The 8,505-nt window shown below is 39.9% G+C and overlaps 2 protein-coding genes across 2 annotated transcripts in view; one reads left to right on the forward strand and one right to left on the reverse strand.

Annotated features, from left to right (window-relative positions):
- Positions 1 to 1,728: 1,728 nt before the first annotated feature.
- LOC139561468 (glycoprotein hormone beta-5-like) lies at positions 1,729 to 7,531 on the forward strand. Its single transcript, XM_071378598.1, has 4 exons — positions 1,729 to 4,477; positions 4,624 to 4,683; positions 5,794 to 6,003; positions 6,276 to 7,531. The coding sequence occupies exons 3-4, from the start codon at positions 5,794 to 5,796 to the stop codon at positions 6,462 to 6,464; spliced, it is 399 nt and encodes a 132-aa protein (XP_071234699.1). The 5' UTR covers positions 1,729 to 4,477; positions 4,624 to 4,683; the 3' UTR covers positions 6,465 to 7,531.
- gpha2 (glycoprotein hormone subunit alpha 2) overlaps positions 6,871 to 8,505 on the reverse strand; it is a 10,933-nt gene continuing 9,298 nt past the window's right edge. The window contains exon 3 of the mRNA XM_071378599.1: positions 6,871 to 7,890. Coding sequence (XP_071234700.1) covers positions 7,786 to 7,890 — 105 coding nt within the window. The 3' untranslated portion in view covers positions 6,871 to 7,785. The remainder of the gene's footprint in view (positions 7,891 to 8,505) is intronic.

Here is an 8,505-nt window from a genome sequence, read left to right on the forward strand (position 1 = left end):
CGTGTAATGTTTTATCTGACTGCCGCTGGGGATCCTAAGTCAACATTCCAGGTGTTATTCCACCGGTCCCGTTTCACACTCTTAACACTACAATACCACACACACACTCCCGATCTCAAACTAAACATATTTCTCGCTCTCTTTCTTTCTTTCTTTCTCTCTTTCTCTCTCTCTCTCTCTCTCTCTCTCTCTCTCTCTCTCTCTCTCTCTCTCTCTCTCTCTCTCTCTCTCTCTCTCTCTCTCTCTCTCTCTCTCTCTCTCACACACACACACACACACACACACACACACACACACACACACACACACACACACACACACACACACACACACACACACACACACACACACACACACACACACACACACACACACACACACACACACACACAGGTACTGGTACTGGTTCTAGCTGTCAAGGTTTCGATGTGGAACCGTCCTCCCAGTTCTGCGACAGGGACTTTTTACTGTCCCAAAAGATGAAGAGGAATGATGATGATGATGTTAAAATAATATTGTTCCTTCTTGTATTCTTCTCAACTGCTGATGTCTGAATATTACCATATTATGACCATATTATGACATATTATGACCATATTATAACCATATTATATTATAACCATTTTATGACATATTATGACCATATTATGACCATGTTATGACCATATTATGACCATATTATGACCATATTATATTATAACCATATTATAACCATATTATGACCATATTATAACCATATTATGACATATTATGACCATATTATGACCATATTATATTATGACCATATTTAATTATGACCATATTATGACATATGACCATATTATGACCATATTATATTATGACCATATTATGACCATATTATAACCATATTATGACATATTATGACCATATTATGACCATATTATATTATGACCATATTATGACCATATTATAACCATATTATGACATATTATGACCATATTATGACCATATTATAACCATATTATGACCATATTATGACCATATTATAACCATATTATGACATATTATAACCATATTATAACCATATTATGACATATTATGACCATATTATGACCATATTATGACCATATTATAACCATATTATGACATATTATAACCATATTATGACCATATTATGACCATATTATAACCATATTATGACATATTATGACCATATTATGACCATATTATATTATGACCATATTATGACCATATTATGACCATATTATAACCATATTATGACCATATTATGACATATTATGACCATATTATGACCATATTATATTATGACCATATTATGACCATATTATAACCATATTATGACATATTATGACCATATTATGACCATATTATAACCATATTATGACCATATTATGACCATATTATAACCATATTATGACATATTATAACCATATTATAACCATATTATGACATATTATGACCATATTATGACCATATTATGACCATATTATAACCATATTATGACATATTATAACCATATTATGACCATATTATGACCATATTATAACCATATTATGACATATTATGACCATATTATGACCATATTATATTATGACCATATTATGACCATATTATGACCATATTATAACCATATTATGACCATATTATAACCATATTATGACATATTATAACCATATTATGACATATTATGACCATATTATGACCATATTATAACCATATTATGACCATATTATAACCATATTATGACATATTATGACCATATTATGACCATATTATATTATGACCATATTATGACCATATTATAACCATATTATGACATATTATGACCATATTATGACCATATTATAACCATATTATGACCATATTATAACCATATTATGACATATTATAACCATATTATGACCATATTATGACCATATTATAACCATATTATGACATATTATGACCATATTATGACCATATTATATTATGACCATATTATGACCATATTATAACCATATTATGACCATATTATGACCATATTATTATAGTGTTCGTTGGAAACTCCTTTAGTGTAGCACTCCGAAAGCAGAACTAGGGCACGGCCCGAATCACAACTTATTCACTCCGTAGTGCAGTACTTTTGACCAGGGCCCATAGATAGGGTTAGCCCATAGGGAATAGGGTGCCATTTGGGATTCAGACGGTGTTTGATTTGGAATGACCCTTATGCTGCTGGGATGCTGCGACCCCTGACCCTTGCTAGATTAAAACTGTTCTGTCATTATTATTGTCTGTTTATAATTGACTGATTAATTGATTGATTAATTGGTTGGTTAATTGATTTCTTAATTGGTTGGTTGATTGATTGAGAGTCAGAATACGACATGTTCTTTTTAGCAATATTCTCATTTGTTTGGGATAATGTGTGTAGGGGGGTACGATATGGAGGGGGTGTTTCTGTGACCCCTCCCTAGGGCTGTGTCCCAAAATGACACCCTATTCCCTCTGTAGTGCACTACTTATGACCAGGACCTATAGAGGTCTGGTCAAAGGTAGTGCACTATATAGGGAAAGAAGGACATTTGGGATGTACCCTCATGTCTACCACCTTGAATTTTGTCCTTAATATCACACTGTCTTACTGTACATCTGTGTATTATGATTCACTCATTTGATGAAATTATTTATAATTAGTTTTTATATTGTTGTTATGTTTTTTTGGTCGATATCTGATATTTATGATGTTTTTTATTTGATTGTTGGAATTGTGACCTTATTGCAGGAAGTTGGCAAAGATTAGAAGTTAGTGTGTGTGTGTGTGTGTGTGTGTGTGTGTGTGTGTGTGTGTGTGTGTGTGTGTGTGTGTGTGTGTGTGTGTGTGTGTGTGTGTGTGTGTGTGTGTGTGTGTGTGTGTGTGTGTGTGTGTGTGTGTGTGTGTGTGTGTGTGTGCGTGAGTTTGGTACGAGTGTAACAGTGACAGGAGATGTGTATAGGAACAGGGTTTGAATCAGAATGTAACACGTTTGATTGATTGTGAATCTGGAGGTTCTGCTGGCATCTTGTTACCGAGACAACCAAACCAGCAGCCTTCAACACTCTTCTAAAACAAAACTAGAAAATCCTAGAAAATAAACAAACCTCACTATCGTTAAAACTCACTTCCTGATTTTGGCTAGTTACCCACAATTCCCCCATTTATCAGTCAGTTTTCTGGGAGATGAATCATCCCTCCCACTATTCTGTTCTAGAACCAGAATAATTATATTCTGGAGTCGGAACCCAGTTTATCAGAGTAGAGAAGACTCTCCCTCCCTCCCTCCCGTCAGTCAGTAGAATTATAGAACGGCAATAATAATAGGGTTGAATATGTATGTGTACGTAGCATCACTAAACTAGAATTGCACTGTCCTCCTGGTTTGGTCTGTAGGCTAAATGTTGCTCAGAAACATAGAAACCATTGATGATGACCAACAGCCGGAGAGATGAATGTACAGTCGAGTCAAACGAGGCTTGTAGTGAGGAGATGATGTACTAAATGAACTCCACTTTGAGAAAACAAACGGAGGAGTGTGTGTCCTTTTTTAATGCTCTATTGGTTTTTAAAGGTAATATAAATTACAATACTGGATGTGAGTACAATACATACCCTCTCTCTCTTTCGCTCTCTCCTCATGATCTCTCTCTCCTCATCTCTCTCTCTCTCCTCATGATCTCTCTCTCCTCACCTCTCCCTCTCTCCTCATGATCTCTCTCTCCTCATCTCTCTCTCTCTCCTCATGATCTCTCTCCTCACCTCTCCCTCTCTCCTCATGATCTCTCTCTCCTCATCTCTCTCTCTCTTTCCTCATGATCTCTCTCCCTCTCTCCTCATGATCTCTCTCTCTCCTCACGATCTCTCTCTCTCTCCTCATGATCTCTCTCCCTCTCTCCTCGTGATCTCTCTCTCTCTCTCCTCACGATCTCTCTCTCTCTCTCTCCTCATGATCTCTCTCTCTCCCTCTCTCTCTCCTCACGATCTCTCTCTCTCCCTCTCTCCTCATGATCGCTCTCCCTCTGTGTGTGTGTGTGCCTGCGTGCGTGTACGTGCATGAGAGATTAGCTATAGTAAAAATGTTCTTACCAGATGTTAGCACCACTGACCACACACACACACACACACACACACACACACACACACACACACACACACACACACACACACACACACACACACACACACACACACACACACACACACACACACACACACACACACACACACACACACACACACACACACACACACACACTGGGGTTAAGATAATATGGACAAGCATCGCAGTCCGTTTTCCAGGGAGTCTCCAAGTTTAATGGCATTTCATTATAATTGCTATGATGTCAGACTGTCCATCCAATTTAATCGGACTAAAAACAACAACAAGAAATTCGTTCAGACAGTTCACAGAGACAGAGAGAGATAGGACATTCAGACTGTCCGGTGAAGAAGACTTACCAATACAACTGTGGCAAACAGGTTTGTATTGGCTACTTTCGTTGTGGGTGGTTATCTTTGTGTTGACAATATTTGGTGAAATGTTTAATTTGTTCTTTCTTTAAAATAATTTTCTCTCTGGCTTTTTCTTTTGTAATCAACGGACACGGCGCATCACAATGATGTAGTTTCTTGGCAACGCGAGCGTCCACTCCACTCCGGCCCGTCAACAACAGGACAGTTTGAAGGTAAATATTTGCATGTGAACAAAATAGACATTTGATGTTTTTGATATGATCACGATATCAACCAGTAGAAGTTGTTTTGATATGATCACGATATCAACCAGTAGAAGTTGTTTTGATATGATCACGATATCAACCAGTAGAAGTTGTTTTGATATGATCACGATATCAACCAGTAGAAGTTGTTTTGATATGATCACGATATCAACCAGTAGAAGTTGTTTTGATATGATCACGATATCAACCAGTAGAAGTTGTTTTGATATGATCACGATATCAACCAGTAGAAGTTGTTTTGATATGATCACGATATCAACCAGTAGAAGTTGTTTTGATATGATCACGATATCAACCAGTAGAAGTTGACCAATATATATATCCTTATTCTAAGAATGCATCTGTATTACAACTGCCAGGTCGCAGTTGTAAATGAGAACTTGTTTTCAACTGGCCAACCTGGTTAAATAAAGGTGAATATATATATGTATATATATATAGATATATGTATCTATATATCTATATATATAGATCAAGGCTGTTTCACAACCTGCCGTGATTGGGAGTCCCATAGAGCGGCGCACAATTGGCTCAGCGTCGTCTGGGTTTGGCCGGGGTAGGCCGTCATCGTCAATAAGAATTTGTTCTTAACTGACTTGCCTAGTTAAATAAAGGTTAAATAAAAAATAAATCTATATAATATAAAATCCGTTTGTGAAAAAAGCATGAATATAGTTCCATTAGTTCTAGAAAGACACAATGGAACTTTTGGTATTATTTGACCGTTATCATACAGCAGGGAAACGTGATACACCGTTATTATAGCACCAACCGTACCCCGGTTATTGCGCAGTTTAGCCTACCTTTCTGGGTCCGCTAACCATGCAGTAATCACAACGGACGCTAGGGGGAGTAATACATTAGTGTATACAGGAGACTGTCTGTCATATGTTGCATGATTGAACCGAGAGTAATTTATGTTTAAGTTTCCCATAATGATTTTAAACTGTGTTTGTCCCTATTGAGTAGACCAGATGTGAATGTGATGCATGAGTTTAAAGTTTACCTCAGACCATTCTCATCTCTCTCTCTTTCTCTCCCTCCCTCCCTCTCAAGATGTTGCCGCCCCGCTCCTTCCCTCTGTCTATTCTCTCGCTCCTCCTGGTTGTTGCCGAGACGGGCCTGTGCGTTGCTGAGACCCCCCAGCTGCACGGTGGTTTCCGTGGTTGCGCGGTGCGGGATTTTTCCTTCATGGCCCAGAAGCCGGGATGCAGGAACCTCCGCATCGACACCGAGGCCTGCTGGGGCCGCTGTCGTACCTGGGAGGTAGGTAACCACGACAGGACACACACACACACACATGCTTGTCCAACAATCTCTTGGTCCTCTCATGTCTTGCCGTCTTGACACACACCCGGGACACATGTCATGGGAGGTAACCATAGCAACACGTCACAGACACTCCCTGCAACGTATGTCACCTGGACACATGTCATGGGAGGTAACCATAGCAACATGTCAGATTTATAAATGAATCTATGAAACTACAACAGTGCTGCTGTCAGGGCTAATAGAGTTGTTGTTCCTGTCGCTAACAGAAGCCGCTCCCAGAGCCCCCCTACGTCCAGCGGCATCACCGCGTGTGTTCCTACGGTCGTACTCGCTACCTGATGGTCCGTCTGCCAGGCTGCCAGCCCCACGTCTCCCCGCTCTACCCCTACCCCCTCGCCCTGCAGTGCCACTGCGCCGTCTGTTCCACACAGGATACGGAGTGTGAGACGTTCTGATACGGACTTCTGTGTGTGTGTGAAAAGATTTACGGTTGATTTAAGCAATGAGGCCCGAGGGGGTGTGGTGTACGGCCAATATACCACAGCCAAGGGCTGTTCTTACGTACGACGCATCACGGAGTGCCTGGATACAGCCCTTAGCCGTGGTATATTGGCCGTATACCACAAACCCCCTGAGGTGCCTTATTGCCATTATAAACTGGTTACCAAAGTAATTAGAGCAGTAAAAATACATATTTTGTCATACCCGTGTTATACGGTCTGATATACCACGGCTGTCAGCCAATCAGCATTCAGGGCTCGAATCACCCAGTTTTATAAAATGCTTCATACCACTGTAATATGACACAGCAACCTTGTTAGAAAATGTAATCATGTATAATAATAATAATAATACAATCTGTTGAGCGATTATTTTTCCTTTTTTTATTTAGTCAACCCTTCCAACATTCTTACAGGTCACTTATGTACAAAATGTAAGTTGCTCATAGACATAAATACAGTTTTTTAATGTACATCCTTTAGTCTCTCTAGTTTAGTGGCCATAGAAACAAAATGAATCCAAACGGAATTGGAACTTCGGAATTGGAACTTCGGAATTGGAACAATTTCACTGGTAAAACCAATGGGCACATTCAAAATGGCTGCCAATCTACTCACTGACTTGAGTGGGGATGTCCATTCTACTCATTCTAGTTCTGTGTTGTGGCTGTATAACAGATCTATGTAGTGGTTTTAATGATTGTATTATCTATAGTGGTTTAACTGGATGTCACTGTCTACGTCCCAATTGGCACCCAATCTGTCTTTGTAGTGCACTAGTTTGTATGGGCCCTGGTCAAAAGTAGTGCACTAGTTTGTATGGGCCCTGATCAAAAGTAGTGCACTAGTTTGTATGGGCCCTGGTCAAAAGTAGTGCACTAGTTTGTATGGGCCCTGGTCAAAAGTAGTGCACTACATAGGGAATAGGGTGTTGACTCAAAGTGTCACAAAATGTCTTCTGTTCCTAAATAAACCAACGTTTAAACCAACAAATCTTAAATAAAGCAACTGTATGAAAAGTTTTTTCCTCAAGTCTTTTTTCCTTTTTGCGCACACACACACACACACACACACACACACACACACACACACACACACACACACACACACACACACACACACACACACACACACACACACACACACACACACACACACACACACACACACACACACTCTATCCTTGTATACACACATTTCCTTGTCTTCTCTTCATCCAAGTCCTCATGTTACAATTTGTTGCGTGTAGCGTGTGTTCCCGTGGTGACGTGGCATGTCAGTAGCGTGACTTGCGACACATGTCGCAACGACAGGCCTGAGCCGTCAGGATCTCGATATCATCATGGTGACGACCACGAGGACAGTCTAGACGAACTTTGATCTGAGGGGAAAAAAATGTATGCAATTCAATTTAAATGTTATATAAAGTTACCAACCAACTACGTCATCAGGATGAGATGCCATGTTCCAACCAACTACGTCATCAGGATGAGATGCCATGTTCCAACCAACTACGTCATCAGGATGAGATACCATGTTCCAACCAACTACGTCATCAGGATGAGATGCCATGTTCCAACCAACTACGTCATCAGGATGAGATACCATGTTCCAACCAACTACGTCATCAGGATGAGATACCATGTTCCAACCAACTACGTCATCAGGATGAGATGCCATGTTCCAACCAACTACGTCATCAGGATGAGATACCATGTTCCAACCAACTACGTCATCAGGATGAGATACCATGTTCCAACCAACTACGTCATCAGGATGAGATACCATGTTCCAACCAACTACGTCATCAGGATGAGATGCCATGTTCCAACCAACTACGTCATCAGGATGAGATGCCATGTTCCAACCAACTACGTCATCAGGATGAGATACCATGTTCCAACCAACTACGTCATCAGGATGAGATACCATGTTCCAACCAACTACGTCATCAGGATGAGATGCCATGTTCCAACCAACTACGTCATCAGGATGA

The sequence above is a fragment of the Salvelinus alpinus genome, chromosome 31, assembly GCF_045679555.1.
Source record: "Salvelinus alpinus chromosome 31, SLU_Salpinus.1, whole genome shotgun sequence".
Lineage (NCBI taxonomy): Eukaryota > Metazoa > Chordata > Actinopteri > Salmoniformes > Salmonidae > Salvelinus > Salvelinus alpinus.

Bases quoted from the DNA above. Each gene is read 5' to 3' on its own strand.
- LOC139561468 (XM_071378598.1), top strand. From the start codon at position 5,794: ATGTTGCCGCCCCGCTCCTTCCCTCTGTCTATTCTCTCGCTCCTCCTG. The intron at 6,004-6,275 runs GTAGGTAACCAC...TGTCGCTAACAG, and splicing joins GCCGCTGTCGTACCTGGGAG to AAGCCGCTCCCAGAGCCCCC.